The sequence below is a fragment of the Calliphora vicina genome, chromosome 1, assembly GCF_958450345.1.
Source record: "Calliphora vicina chromosome 1, idCalVici1.1, whole genome shotgun sequence".
Taxonomy (NCBI): Eukaryota; Metazoa; Arthropoda; class Insecta; order Diptera; family Calliphoridae; genus Calliphora; species Calliphora vicina.
Window position 1 is genome coordinate 165,217,045 of NC_088780.1, and position 16,162 is coordinate 165,233,206.

General features: G+C 32.0%; 2 protein-coding genes across 2 annotated transcripts in view; both read right to left on the reverse strand.

The window, feature by feature from the left end:
* Nucleotides 1-3,282: 3,282 nt before the first annotated feature.
* On the reverse strand, nucleotides 3,283-3,775 carry LOC135948653 (uncharacterized). Its single transcript, XM_065498026.1, has one exon. The coding sequence runs from the start codon at nucleotides 3,773-3,775 to the stop codon at nucleotides 3,389-3,391; it is 387 nt and encodes a 128-aa protein (XP_065354098.1). The 3' UTR covers nucleotides 3,283-3,388.
* A 45-nt stretch (nucleotides 3,776-3,820) lies between these two features.
* The window catches only part of LOC135948654 (uncharacterized), a 210,233-nt gene continuing 197,891 nt past the window's right edge, over nucleotides 3,821-16,162 (reverse strand). The window contains exons 13-17 of the mRNA XM_065498027.1: nucleotides 13,155-13,350; nucleotides 11,867-12,012; nucleotides 6,779-7,065; nucleotides 6,430-6,554; nucleotides 3,821-4,284 (exon numbers count right to left, since the gene is read on the reverse strand). Coding sequence (XP_065354099.1) covers nucleotides 3,821-4,284; nucleotides 6,430-6,554; nucleotides 6,779-7,065; nucleotides 11,867-12,012; nucleotides 13,155-13,350 — 1,218 coding nt within the window. The remainder of the gene's footprint in view (nucleotides 4,285-6,429; nucleotides 6,555-6,778; nucleotides 7,066-11,866; nucleotides 12,013-13,154; nucleotides 13,351-16,162) is intronic.

The window sequence follows — 16,162 nt, forward strand, 5'->3', positions numbered from 1 at the left end:
TAATATCCTAATATTTCGCAATTATTTTTATTGTTTTTCAAGCAAAAAACGTCCTAAAATAATACTACTCTGTATGCTAGTTTATTGTGTTAATGTAACCAACCAGCAGAGACCTGTGCCGAATGCCTAAGAGTCGGTTAAGCCGAGCTGCCGAGTCGTGATATATTAGGACATTATGGCAATATGACTGATAAGAGACCTTGTGAATTGACCATATGTGAAAACAAAATCAATACTCGTATATGGGACGATTTTGAGTAATGTTTTCTTTCCGCTCTATATTTATTTGTCTAGGTTCTCTATCATAGAGAAACATAGAGCGGAAACTAGAAAAAAAACAAATTACTCCAAATAATAATAATAATTCTCACCACATCGGTTTTTGACAACTTAGTTAGGTCTTTGACAGGAGAGTGGCCGCTCTATGTCTATTCTCTATTTAGAATTTTCTCAATTTTATATGAAAATTTCAATTTGAAATTCTCAATTTATTTGGATCTACATATCGCACATGTGAGCCCATTTTGGTGATAATGTAGTGACAAAACGGTATTATTTTGAATTAATACAAAAGTTGAAATAGAAATGCATCGTATAGTTTCATAAAAAATTTATTATTTTGATTTGAGCCTTTATTCAAGTTAAAAATAATCAAATTATTTGATTTAAATTTTGTTGTATTTTGAGTTGATACTGTTTTTTTGATAAAATTTGTTTTACTTTTATGATTTTAATTCGAAATGTGACTCTTTAGAAAAAATTTTTTTTTCACATTTTTTCAGAAAAATTGTATTAACTCAATAAATAGATTTTTTTTGCAATAAATGGAACCCAATAAGCATTTTTGCTGGAATTCAAGTGTAAAACAAGTTGAATTCCAGTCATACATTCAAACTTCAAGGGTTGAAATACAGTTGTATTACACTTGATTTCAATAGCATTCTCCAGTGAAAAGGATACTTGAATTCAAGTCGAAGATTACAGTGTTAATACAGTTGACAGCCTTGAATTACAATGAAATACAAATCGAAAAAATACTTGAATTTAAGCTTTGAAATATAGTTTAATTCAACCCTTTAATTATAGTTCAATACAAGTCGAAAAATAGTAGAATTCAAGCATTTTTTAACAACAAATTTGATTTATGTAGATTATTTTTATTTTGCAAAACTATATTTACATTAAAGGTATTTATACTGAAATCTGAATATATTTTCATTTAAAAGTAAGATTCTTGTAGGCAGCATTATTTATTTTTTACCATTATCGATATCTTCTAGGAAGCCAAATATAGGTGCGTTTCATGTATGATGTAAAACTCTGTGCGAAGTCGGAAAAATTAAACAATATCATGTGGATATTTTTCTTTTAATAACATATTTTGATTTTACTTACTTATGTTTTGCTAACGGACTTGCTTATGTACTTTAATTTTGCTAATAACTGTGAAAATTTTCTTATTAGTTGTTCTGTTTTTACATATTTTATTCGTTTTTATTATGTATTTGTTTGACAAGAAAATAAAAATTTAAAAATATGTTTGAACATTTTAGAACTTTAAAAATACTTGAAAAAGCGGCTGAAATTCAAGTTGAATTCTAATAAAATGTCAAATACTTGAATTTAACTTTTTTGGGTGCTTATTGGGAAAAATTTAAGAGAAACACAATGTAAATATATTTTCAAATGGAATTTGCTTACTATGATGTATTTGGATTTTCAAATTCTCTTAAAATGTAGCAACAAACAGTTTTTAACCTCTACCGACATTTTCTCAATTTCTATTTTATTTGGAATTTTCTCAATTTCAATTTCAAATTTCCGCAATTTCAGTTTGAATTTTCTCAATATCATGAATAATGTCCTCTATTCAAATAAAAATGATGTAGTGCCAAAGAACTGGTTGCTTAAAATTCCTAGTGCTTTATAATTACAATATCCTTCCACAGAATTGTTTCCAGAAGCAATTGTGACTTCACTAGTTCCAAGGATATCTTTAAAGAATCTGAAGTGATTCTGATAACATTCCTTATGGAACTACAATTTTCTCTATTTTAATTTAAAATTCTCAATTTTATTTGGAATTTACTCAAAGAAAACAATTTAAAAATTTTGATATGAAAATCACTAATTTTTCAAATATTTTTTGAGTATTTTTCATACAAAAATTTGAAAATTATTTACCTATCGTGTATCTGAATAAGGCTCTTAGAATTTTCACAATTTAAATTTGAAATTCGAAATTTCAATTGGAATTTTCTTAATTGCTATGAAAAATGGTATAGTTATTTTGTTGCTGGGTTCATAATTTTATGGAAATTAGTTTCGAAATAGTGTTTCCATTTTGTTAGTCTGGTACAAAAATAATAATAGGGCGGGTGGGTGTAGTTAGTTAGTTTTTGTTTATTTGTGTGTGTGAGTGTGTGTTTTCAATTATTTGCAAGTTGTTTATTTATTTTGTTTTTGTTTGTAACTTTTTGTTTTTTGTTAAACTTTCATACAATACATAAATGCCATCACCTGAGAAAAGTATAATTTAATATAAAATACTTTAAAAAATGTCTCTATTGTATTTTATTGATTTTTCTTTATATTTCGTTTGTTTGTTTTTATATTCGTTTTATATGTTTGCATTGCTTTGTTAGTTTTTATTATAATTTAAATTTATTTTTTACACTGTACATTTGAACTGAACGACGAAACATTATACAAAATTGTTTTTTTTTTTCTTTAATTTTATTATTTTTTTGTTTCTATTTAAAGAATCACAGCATTTTTTGTTTTACTTATATTCAAAATTAAGTCTTAATAGAATAGAAACAAATGATTTATTAAACAATTTATATTTATAAAAAATGTAAAAGTAAAGAATTAGAATTAAATACAATCAATCCAAAAAAACGAGATTGATTTTTAAGAAACTTAAACAAAAAAAATAAATGCTTGTTTTAAACTCACAACTAAACAGTATTTCGTTGAGTGTAAATTCACCCTCTTTAAAGGATAAACATTCGTTTTTTTTAGTGGTATTTGTTGGCTTTATTTTTAAGCTTAAGGATTAAATAAAAAAAAATATCAAGATAAATAAACTTAATTTAAATTAAACATAAACAAAAGAACAAACTAAATAAATTTATCATATAAAGAATCAGACTTAAATTATGTAGTTTATACTATACTCGTTCGTACCTACTATATACATATACATATACTTATATAATTTAAATATATTGTATAAATATATTTATGATTTTATATATGTATCTATGTAGATAGATAGATAGATTGATAGATTTTATTCAATATTATTTATAATTTAATTTAATACATACGTACTTATGACGCTGATGATGTTGTAGTATTGTAGTTGTTTGGCCATAGAACTGGGCTATTGTTCCTTTGTAATCTCTCGACTGCTGCCTGTGGTAATGTTGGTGCTGCTGCTGCTACTGCTGCCACTAGTTGTTGCAGTATTTATTACCGCTGCTGTACCTGCTGTTATGTTATTGGTATTTTTGCGCAAATGATTGCGCAACATTACCAGATTACGATTCAATTGTAAATTGTTGCTTAAACCCGCACCAGTAGTGGAGGCATTCAGTTGGCCACTGGCCGCACTTGCACTTGTTACATGTGGCAGTGTATTGCAGGTATTTTCATCGGTGGCTAGAGATCTTAAATAGTTTGCTGTATTACTACAGCCAGGTATAACGGCTGAGGCCACCGATGTGGTGGGCGATATAGCGCCACACAAAGTTTCTCCACTACTCGACATGGGCACGCCCAATAGCAGTTCATGGGCGAGTATGGTGGGCAAATGTTAAGTGCTATTTTTCATGGGACCCGAAGACAACGAACTACTGCTAACACCCGAATCACTGGACTTCTCGCTCAGACCTCCACCTCGTGTTAGAGTATCATCTGGCAGCAGACCGGTGCCCAAGAGACCCTTCTTACCTACTCGACTCGGTAAAGCGGTATTTGTTTTAAAGGGATTATCTTTCATTCTTCGTGCACTCTCTACTCGTTTCATAATCTCACTGGAACATTTCGTAACCACATCATCGAGGCTGTTGTTGTCATCGTTGGAAGTTAAGTTTTGTGTGGGTGTCTGAGAGGTGGGCACGGGTGATCCTTCGTAGCAGCCGGAGTCCCGGGGAAAATGTCGCCGACCAAAGGGCGATGCTCCATGCTTCTTGTTGATGTTGTTTAAGCGAGCCTCATCGTTTTCCGAACTGGAACCAGCAATATCAACATCTGAACCGGTTTGAGGGAAACTTAAAGCTAAAAAGAAAGAATTCAAGGAGAGTGTAAGCAACCTTTTTGTGGTAAAAAATCATTTGTTTAATAAGTTATTTGTTTTTATCCCAAGTGAATCATTAATGTAGCGGCTATCCCCAGCAATTCGGGACTATGCTCGATATTGATTTCCACATACTTACGAACATCAATAATCGTATTCGTTATATATAATGAATAAGAACTGATGAAAGACCTAGTTTTACAACCGTTCAACTTTATTTAAGTCTTCGATAGAACGACTTCTAAGTGTAACATTTGCAAGGAAAGATAATTGATTACACAATAGCTTACAAAAGCGTTCGAAGGTAATGGTATTCCGAAGGTGACAGCTTCAAACAAAAGCCATTGGATACAACGCAAGGGTGAAAACTAATAGATATATGATGAAGTGTGCGTATGATTTGTAGTCTTCTGTGTTGAAGTCAGGATAAAGTCCTCAAGACAAAACTAGTGTCTGTCAAGCCGCAATATTGACAAACTGGGAAAATACTTACATCGTAATGATGCGGTAATGAGGCTGACAACAGATTGCTCAGAAAGAGTATGTACAATGTTGTAAGGAAGATATAACCGGAATACATTGAGAAGCACACTATACAACTCATGAATATTAAAAGGAATAAATTTCGAGGATAACAGCAGTGTTTACGGATCACTTGGACATCGATCTCTAACTGCCTTTAATAGTTTTCATCGTTTCTGTGATATTATTGGATGTATGACTTTAAAATGCGATATTTAACACCGATTTAAACCGATGTAACACATTCACCATAAGTTTTGGTGAGCTTGAGAGCACTTTCTTTCAAAACCGATTCCGACAATGATTGGATTCTATAACAACCCCGAATAGTCAACGTATTATTTGAACGCGGTTTTTGTTTTTAATAACTTCTATGTCATTTTGAAGGGTACATATCTGTCATTTATTCTTACTTAGTTATTGAACTCAAAGTTTTTTTTTTAATTCGAAAATGTCGAATTTTACGACAACAGAGAAAGAAAAAGTGCCGCTCAAGCTCACCGATAGCTCACCAAAGCTTATGGTGAATGTATTACGTCGGTTTCAACGTGCACCGTTTAGAAATGGTGATTTTCACAAAGATCGACCAGGCTAGCCAAAAAAAGTATGAATACCAAGAATTGGAGGCATTTCTTCATGAAGATTCTTTTCAATCTAAATAAGAGCTTGCAAAATCATTGGGAGCTACACAAGAAGAAATTTCAAAACATTTGCGATCAGCAACATTCATCCAAAAGCAGGGAAATTGGGTACCATACGAATTGCAACCGAGAGATCCTGAAAGACGATATTGCAAATATCCATGTCGCTAAGGTAATTCTCAGTATTTGGTGGGAGCAAAATGATCCTATATATAATTAGCTGCTGAAATCTGACCAGACCATCACAGGGAACCTGTACCGAACGCAACTGATTCGTTTGAAGAGAGCATTGACCGAAACGCCCTGACATGAAACCGTAATATTCCATCATTACAACGTTCGGGCACATGTTGCAATACCTGTTAAAAAGTATTTAGAATGAAGTGGAAGTTTTGCCTCACCCGCTTTATAGTCCAGACCGTGCCCCGTCCGACTACTATTTGTTTCGATCGATGCAGATCGCTCTCTCTCTCTCTGGGATACACTTCACTTTGGAATAGAGTATCCGTTATTGGCTTGATTCGTTCTTGGCCTAAAAAGATGAGCAGTTCTTTTGGCTCGGAATCCATATGTTGCCAGTAAGATGGAAAAACGTCATAACTAACAACGGCCAATACCTTGAACGAATTTATATTATACAAATGTTTCAAAATAAAAACTAAACATTTAAAAAAATCCGGCATTTTTAATTTATACACCCAATATAATAAGAAGTTTTGGATGAAAAGTGTCGTAGTTGTCGTATTTAGAATTAAAGAAATCATTTTCAAAAATAACTTAAAGACAATTACTTAAAGTATATTTTGAAAAGCTCGTTACAGCTTAAAGTTCAATGACTGCCCCAAGCACCAATATTATTAAACAATCAACGGTCTGTCTTTAATGATTATTTATATATAATTGTACTAATGAACAATGAAATGGAAAACTAAAAAAGAAAAAACAAAATCATTGTAAACTTACTGCAATCCATATCATGTAAAAGCTGCACAGCTGTTAATAATTTGGCACGATGTTCTGGATTAACTATACCCAAGTAATCTAAATCAGCAGGTTCAAGCTCTTTAAAAAGTTCCAGGTCTTCGTAGCTAAAAATTGAAATACAGACGAAAAAACAACACACACATTTACAAAATGTAACAAAATAAGATTAATGAATGCAAACATTAACAACAAAAAACTGAAAGGGATGATTTTAGTTTTTTTCTTTCGCCACCACATATACACACATACAAATTGCTATTAAATCAATATGAGAGTATGAGTGGACAACGCAATTTTACTCTGGAGTGCAAAAAACTCATTAACTTACCCATTTAAAACAAATACGGATGTGTATTCCTTTAAACCAATACGCATTAATAAATCCTCTACAGAGTGAGGACCATTATTATGATTGAGATGACGGACACCAGTGCTGTGAGCACCACTTAAGCTCTTGCCCGTCAGACCGGCCAAATTTTTACTATGCGAATGTTTTAAACGTTGATCTGGCAGCACTTCTACATTTATAAACTTAAAGTGACCTAAACGGCCATGACAACGACCCTTCCAAATGCCAGAAGCGTTCATTGACAACACGTCGATTATGTCACCTTTCTGCAAAGCATAAGAGGATGAAAAACGAAATACAAAAAACAAAGTTAGTAAAATAAATAAAGGTAGCTTAACAAAAAATAAAAATAAAAAAAAACAACAAGAAGCAAGTGCTCTGTATACAAAATAAAAGGACACAATCTATATAAAGTATATAAACGTTTTAGCCTTGTATACTGTAGAATATATTTTCGCAACACCACTCTACTATTCTTTAAAAAATTTACAATATTTTGCCGATATACATATACTTATAAATTTACTACTATGTATAGTAATGGTTGTAAGTGTCTGCAAGGAAGTGTAAGTTTGTGTAATATTTTCTATAGCATCATTATCAATGAGATGAAAAGATGCTGGGAGTATAAAACACCCAGGCACACACAAATATTTTGCGTCTTTAGTACGGAAAGAACATCCATCATAAAGTCAATGAAGTATGATGGCTCAAAGAAGGCAAAACAAAAAAAAATATAAAAAAAATATCCGTTTAAGTAGGATTTTCATAAGATGTATTATGTTCGAGTATGTATAAATATGTTTGTATGTATGGTTATTGCAAAGTACAGTAAAAGCTCATAAATATAATGGTATTTGAGGCTTAGAGATGCTTTACTTTTAAATTGAAGCTTTAATGCAGGACATTTTGTTGGTCAGTGTGGAAATATTACAGCCAAAGGTAAAAATTAGTTGTAATATGATAGGAGTAATTATTTTAACATGATTACAAGATTATTCAACAATATTATGGTCATTGTAATTATTTATATGATTGTGGTAACCATAATATGTTACAGTTATAATTGCCATGATATCTGTAATCATATTGCCACTTAATTACCATACATATATATATTATTGTAGCAAACGTGTGAATGGTAACTGTAACATATTATGGTTGCCACAATCATAAATTGTTGTTTTCGTGTTAAAATAATGGCTGTGGTAATATACAACTATTTGTTTTTCTCAGTGAAAGGAAGACAAATTTACACCATGTCTCCCTTTTGTGGATTCTAACTGATTTAGTCTTATTGAAGTCTAATTTAATGTTTCTAGGTTCATTATAAAATACGTACAAAACCAGTAGCCATTTGTGGAGTCTCACTGAATTTGTAGAAAATTCAAAACATACCATTATAGAATCGAAATAGTATTTCTCTTTTATGGTAACATTAATAGGGAAAAAGTACCATCAAAGCAATGATCTTAAGCTGGAGGTCCACACTACGCATCTTCGCGTCAAAGCATTGCATGCTTTTCATACCTACTTAGCATTCTACGCTTCAAGTTACATGCGATGCTTTTTAAGCGTCAATTTTTTGTTTTATTATTAAAACAAATAAGAGTGCTATATTCGGCTGTGCCGAATCTTATATACCCTTCACCAAATTATACTTCAAAATTTTAAATATTTTAAGGTAAACAAAATTTATTTTTTTTTCTAGTTGTTTTTTTAATTTTTTTGAAAAAATTTTTTTAAATTTAAATTTTTTTTCCGATTTTGACCCATTCTAGGTCCAACTTACTATGGTCTTATATACGTTGTTGCAAATGTCTTTGAAATATCTATCATTAGGTATCCATATTGTCTATATTAATGTCTTAGTAATCCAGATATAGGTCAAAAATAGGTAAAAATCGAGGTTGTCTTGGTTTTTTCCTCATATCTCAGCCATTTGTGGACCGATTTTGCTGATTTTAAATATCAAAATTCTCGAAAGCATGTCTGACAGCATTATTGAAGATTTGGATGCCGAAGATATCTGGAGTCTTCAGAAAATTGATTTCAACAGACAGACAGACAGACGGACATGGCTTAATCGACTCCGTTATCTATAAGGATCCAGAATATATATACTTTATAGGGTCGGAAATGAAAAATGTAGAAATTACAAACGGAACTTATATATACCCTTCTCACGAAGGTGAAGGGTATAAAAACGTCGCTTTTCTGCAGCTTTTATTTATTTTTTCACCATTAAACTTGTTTTAATTTATTAAAATTGAAAAATACACATTAAAAAAAGAATATAAATTGTCAAAATCAGCTGACATGTTCGTGCGCTGCTTGTGACGCTTATTAAAGTAGAAAGTAGATCTACTTTAAGCATTCTACGCGTCAAGGCATTCTACGCTTTTGTACTTGTAACTTTGATTCTACTTTTTTGACAGCCGTGTAGAATGCGAGAAAGCGTAAAATGTGTAGTGTGGACCTCCAGCTTTATTTCACTGAGAAGTATATCAGCTAACATTCATATTGGTTAGTTCATTAATTTAACTGATCAACAACGTCCCCGAGGCCATTTAGTTCTGAACATTTCCAGCATTGGGCTGTCGCAAAGAACATGCTTAGATGTTACAGCATGAAGTTCAGAGAACCTGCAGTGTTCATTCTCAACATTACCTAAAATAAATTGGTGATACCTTAAACCACAGTGTCCGGTGAGTAAGCCCAAGAACGAATACGTTCCATAGTTTATCCGCGTGGGATGCCAAAGAACTATCGTCGGGCGGTCTGTTCATAACCAGCGTAGCCTTTACTGCCAGTTACCTAGCCCTAGGTGAGTTCATTGTGAGCACCGAGTTCATTCAAGGATGTCCAGCAATCCAAACGCCCCTTAATCTCCTTCTCAAAAATTTATTTGAGCATATAAGGATGGCGTAAAACTCCGTCTGAAATATTGATGGGAATGTAACCATTGGGATATCTCTTTAAAAATTGGGCCCATAAATACCAGCCTCAGTGTCACCATTAGCCTTTTTGGGACCATATTGCTTGCCATACCACGAAATTTGTGAGAACATTTGCTGTTTTTGAGCCCTAAACTTTTCTACAATATTCCCTCGAGCATCGGTAACTGGAAGCTGCGAAATTTTTTTTTATAAAATTTTACTTCAATTTTCGTGCTCTGTCTTTGGCCTCTAAATTTTTAGCATAGTTCCTGTCAGGAACTTTTTGAGCCTTGAATGTTGTTAAATAAGCATTGGCTTTAACTTTTCGTACCAAATAATCCGAATACTGCACAGAGAAAACAGATTCGTGATAGCAACCGAATTTGTTGCCAATCGAATGATTCGGTTGCAAACATAGAATTTTTCGATTCTATAAACAGAAAGTCAGTTGATAAAGAAGAATTTCGGTTGCAGCAACCAAAATTTGTTTATCCCATCTAAAATTTTGTAGCCACAACTGTAAAATTCGGTTACTAAGTTAGAATCATTCGATTGGCAACAAATTCGGTTGCTATCACGAATCTGTTTTCTCTGTGTGCGCCAAACGGACTGCTTTCCTACCGGATGTGTTGGGAGCTCTTTTGAAAATGCTTTCTATTTATTGGCTCTATCAACGGACAAGTTCTCCTGATACTGTTTAATAACATTGGAATCAGTTTGACGGAAGACCATTGATTCTTTTGCGAACTGTTTGTAGGACCAAGTCGGGTTTTGTTGAAAACATTTAATAATTTTAGTACGCACTTTTTTCTCATCACTCATTTTTTCAGATTTACAACATAAAACGGATCAAAAGAAAAAAAAAATAATACTTGGGTTGAAAGTTTTAATGAAAAACGTGTGTTAATGTTTTTTCGATCTCAGTCCTTATATGTCTCAAATAGAATATGTCAGCCATTTTTGCTATCTTGGGAGCAAAATTTCCTAAAACAACGGCACAGAATATACAGAAGTGTCAAATTTGACGTTTCAAAAACGCCAAATCAGATGTTAGGGCAGTTCTCATAAAAAGAGATAGCAATATATTTTGTACTACAATATCAGTGATGTGTTAAAGCAAAACGCTATATACAACACGAATTTGGTAGACAAAGAAATGTGAACAAAACAAACAAATAAATTTGTAAGACAATTTTTTCGTAGTCTGTGGCACCAAATTTTTTAAAATGGAAAATTATAAAAATGTGTGTATTGTTTACGTGTAAATTTAAATGCAACAAAATTCTTGGTTGTTTTTTACATTTGCAAAATAAAACTCCACATGTACAATGGCAATTAAAAGTGAAATATTACAAAAATAAATGATTGCATCAAACTAAATCGGAAAGAAATTGAATTATTGCGGCAGAAAATTAAGACTAAAACAAAATGAAAAGGGCAGTTACTAAAAATGAAACAAATATAGAACTATATTATTTTCTGTCTCGTGACGCCTCTGTATACTTTGTGACAACGGTTCGGATGAAGAGATTTGACCCATTTTAAATTCGTTTTTCCTTTCCCAGCGTAGAAAGTTAAAAATTTTTAACACGAATGTGAAATCCAATCTTCTTTGCAGATGTGAGAAGTGGAAATATACATATATTTTCCCTCGAGACAAGCAAAAGATCAAGGTGTCTTTGAAACAGAGTATTCGCAGGATTTTCAGGCCAAGATATCCAATATTAGGCTCTAGAAACAATAAGTTAACGAAGTTATATTTCGAGCGCAAAAAAGCTTAAAAAACTGAAAAAATTCAAATGTTTTGTATTGACTTGTCCAAGTCGTAGAAGAAAAGTTTGAAAGTTAAGTATTTACATGTATTTTCAAAACTAGTTAATGGTAATTTCTTAAAAAGGCTTTAATATGATTATAAAACAAAAGAAAACGTAATTTCCTTTGAGAGATTTTACTGTATGACAATTTTTTATGGCTGCTTTATATATAATAATTTTATAGTTGTTGCTTTTTTTTTCTGCCAACTTCATGCTACTAGTCTTACAAGGAAAACTATTTATATACTACCACGTTGTACTTTTATTTCAAGTGTTTGTGTGCAAGATTTAGTCGTTTGATTTTTGATACTCACCTTAAATTTAAGTGCATCCTTATCATAAGGATTTGCCATACTGTCGACAAGTGCTATTGCTTTACATATCGATGGTGCTAACGAGGTACGATCATCTGTAGATATGGAACTTTGTGGACTGCCTGGACGTACTAAAGCTTGAGTGCCTGTGTTTGAACATATATTTTTTTTTGATATAAAACAAACGAAAGAAAAAAAACAAGGAAAAAGTTTTGTTAAAGAAAAACAATTTTAAATATTTTTAATTAATTTTTTATAAATTTCTTTTATTTTTCTGCTGTTGAGTTTGGTGGAAAATAAATTTTCATCAATTTTTCAAAGTTAAATCAACACACTCATAGAGTTGTGTGCATACAAAGAGGAAGAATTTTTTTGCTTTGTCGCAAAATTTCAAGTGTGTTGTATTTTCCGGTCTTTCTTTTTTTTTTTGTAAGTTGCTTTAGTTGTTTTAGTGGATTATTCAAAGAAAATACTTGAAGGAATAAAGTTTAGTTTTTTTTTTATTTTTGTTCATTAATAGAGTTTCTAGTTCTCGCTTAAAACATACAAAGGAAAGCACATTAAATTCCTGACTTTCCAACCCTCTCTCTCTCTCTAGTTTACACACGTACCAATACGACAACCCCACTTACTGCTTCTTTTTTAGCTAAACGTAAAATTACCCCCAAAAAAATAGAAAAAAAAGTCAGGGAGAAAATGAATCCTGTTGAAAAGTCTAGATAGTTGTGCATTAGCAAACACACATACATACACTCATAGAAATATTTTAAGTACGTGTATGTACATGTTTGTATTGCTTTTTAGAAGCTTTTTAATGTCTTTATGTTGGTGAGTGTGTATGTGTGTGTGTGTTTGAGAGAGTGGGAGTGTGTGTGTGTGAGTGAATGAGTGTTTTTGTATGCATGCACGAAGGCTTAAAACATTCCGGAAGCATATTAAAAATTCATTAAGTTTTCAAAAATTTCCACAGTTTTAACCAAAAAACCACTTAAACCCAACTACCAAAAAACACAACTAAAATAAGCAACAAGAAAGCACATTGTATATAAACAACAAAATAATGGCAACATCAGAGACAACAACAAAATATCAAGGCAAATTCAGCCGCACCAACCCTCCACTCACTCATTCATTCATCCATTTACGATGTAGCTAGCTTTCCAACAACCAACCATCTATTACAATTGTTAATAGACCCAATATGTTGAAGAGTACGTGTGTGTGTTGTAGTTGTTGTTGTTTTTCTAAAGTTAAAACTATACATGCTACAAAAACTACTTGTACTTACTTGAACCGGAAGCACTGGGTAAACTTTCAACCGAACTTGCTGAACAAGCAAAGGCTTGATCACTCATACTTCCTCGATCTGTATTATCTTGAGAATTGCTAAAATCCCTTGAAGTATCCTTTGTGGCAACAAAGTTTCGCACGCCATTCTCATTAAATGTGCCAATTTCCTTTGGTGAGTTTCGCATTTCGTTAGTCTGAGGTTACAGCAAACAGCAACAGCATCATCCACATCATCATAGTCATCGCGCCAGGCACCAAGTTGAGGCAGGAGCATGTAGCAATTTACATGCAAACAGTAGTAAAAAGTATCATGGCATAAGCAAGGATTGCACAAGTCAAAGTTTTTCAAAATTGTGATGTGGATTTTAAAGTTGTTTTATTAAAAAGTTTTCATTTCCCCCAAACACACGCATACATTTACAGCAACATTGATTCAGTCAGGCAGCCATATATTTCATCCATCCATCCATCCAAATAACCATCCATCCGTTCATGTTTAAGGCGACCCAGACAAAGTTGACGTACACAGTCAATTATTGTACAAATGAAAGTTTATGTGAGTGAGACCAAGGGCGCATAAAGATTATTCGCAAAAAAATAAAATAAAACAAAAGTAAAAGAGAATATAGAAAAAAAAGTAAAAAATAATTTTTATATTAGTCTTGGTTGATTGTTTTTATACTTTTGTTTTTGTTCGGTTTTTATGTTGTTTTTTTTTTCATATTTAAATCATCATTAGAAAGTTCAAAAACCAATATACGCATCGTTGGTTAATCTAAACAAACAAACAATAATTAATAATAAATGGTTTTAAACTTTAAATTTTTTATATTTTTTCCCTTGTATAAGGCTAAGGGTTAAAAGGGAGTTTTAAATGTTTTGTAAATATACAAGGTTTCATGGGACAGGAAATGGCTGGCTTATTTGCAAGAGCAAAAAAAAAGTTTAAAAGGATCATCCTAAAAGCAAATCATTAATAAATTTTAAATAAATATTTTCTTTAAATATAATTTGATTAAGTATTTGTTTAATAAAAAAAGCTTTTGTTAAAAGTTTACTGCCTCCACTATGTCTGTGTTAAACAAATTAAAAATGTTTAAAAGTAATAAGGCGGAAGTAAAATAAGAGCCAATTATTAGTCTAGTACTAAAACTATTGCACGCAGAGAAAAAATATAGTTGTGCATGTTTACTGTAACCATTTCAATATTTTTACAATTTTCTTAATTATATTAAAGTCACAGTAATTATGTATATGATTGCGGTAACCATAATATGGTTAAATTACGATTCACATGATTGAATAAATCCTATATATGGTTGTAGTAAACAAGTATGTATATGTTTGTGACAATCATTTTTATGATGAAGGATGTATCATATTATGTTGCTCTCGGCTTCTGGATATCATAATCGAAGAACAACATATTATGATATAATGAAATTTACACAAAAACGTTAATATTTTTTTGTATAACTTAAAAATGCGAGAATTTTTCAAAATGATTAGCTTTTATTTTGAAACATTTGCACAATATAAATTTATTCAAAGTATTTCCCATTGTTAGCTATGAACTTTTCCCATCTTTCTGGCAGCATATGGATTCACAACCAAAAGAACTACTCATCTTTTGAGGCCAAGAACAACTCAAGCCAATTTCGGATACTATGTTCCAAAGTGAAGAATATTCCAGAGAGAGCATTCTGCATCGATCAAAACAAATAGTATTCGGACGGGGAATGGTCTAGACCATTGGTCTCCAGCAGTACGCCCGCGGGTACCGTCTATGTGTGAGTTTCTTATATATGTGAAACCGAAATTAAATATTAAATATTTTCATAAGAAATTTGGTTTAGTGTACACACATCGTAACACTAGAATACGAAGCAAATCTATTGTTGTGAGAGTTTGGTTAAAATTGGTCTATACTATATGGCGGGTGAGGCAAAACTTCCCAACAACTTCTTTCTAAATAGTTGTTAACAGGTATTGCAATATGTGGCCGAGTATTGTCACGATGGAATATTACCTTTTCATATCTAGCCACATATTCTGGGCGCTTTTCGGCCAATGCTAGCTTCAAAAGAAACAGTAACGTTCGTTACAGAATCCATGTGATGGTCTGGCCAGATTTCATCCTCCAACCAAATACAGAGCATTACCTTAGCGCCATGGATATAGTTAGAAATAGTTGATAATGATTTTGCAAGCTCTTGTTTAAATTTACAACAATCTTCATGGAGTAATGCCTCCAATTTTTGGTCTTCAAACTTTTTTCGCTGGCCTGGGCGATCTTAGTCTTCCGTGGCAAAATCACCACTTCTGAACCGCACAAACCATCAAACCAACAAAATCCTTGTTCAAAAGATACGCCATCTATTGTAAATAACGCATTTTTAAGTCATACACCCTATAGTGCTGTTATCTCTAGGTCTAACTCGTGGTCCCATACTGAATTTTGTATATGTTTTTATACCCTTCATCATGAGTGGCAATGGTATATATAAGTTTATCATTCAGTTTGTAATTTCTATATTTTTCATTTGCGACCACACAAAGTATACATATTCTGGATCGTTATAGATAGCGAAGTCGATATAGCCATGTCTGTCTGTCCGTCTATCCGTCAGTCCGCCTGTATGTTGAAATCAACTTTCTGTAGCCCCTAAATAACATCGACAAAATCGGCCCAAAAACCGGGACATCCTGGATTGTTTGCTTATTTTTTTTATCTATATCTGGATTAGATACAGTGACGGACTATACAATAGAATCACTACATATGAATTCGATTAAAGCTGTAAAACTACAAAATTTGATTTCAAAATTTAAAATTTGTTCATTATATATTAATGCTCATAACGTAAACAATAAATAGAAAAAAATAAAATAAAAAATAACACATTCTTATGTTAAAAACGACGTCAAATCAATCAGTCTTAAATTATTAAAAATAAAAAATCATCATAAGAATTCGTTGTTTTCTTAATATTTTGTTGCATATCA

Bases quoted from the DNA above. Each gene is read 5' to 3' on its own strand.
- LOC135948653 (XM_065498026.1), bottom strand. From the start codon at position 3,775: ATGTCGAGTAGTGGAGAAACTTTGTGTGGCGCTATATCGCCCACCACA.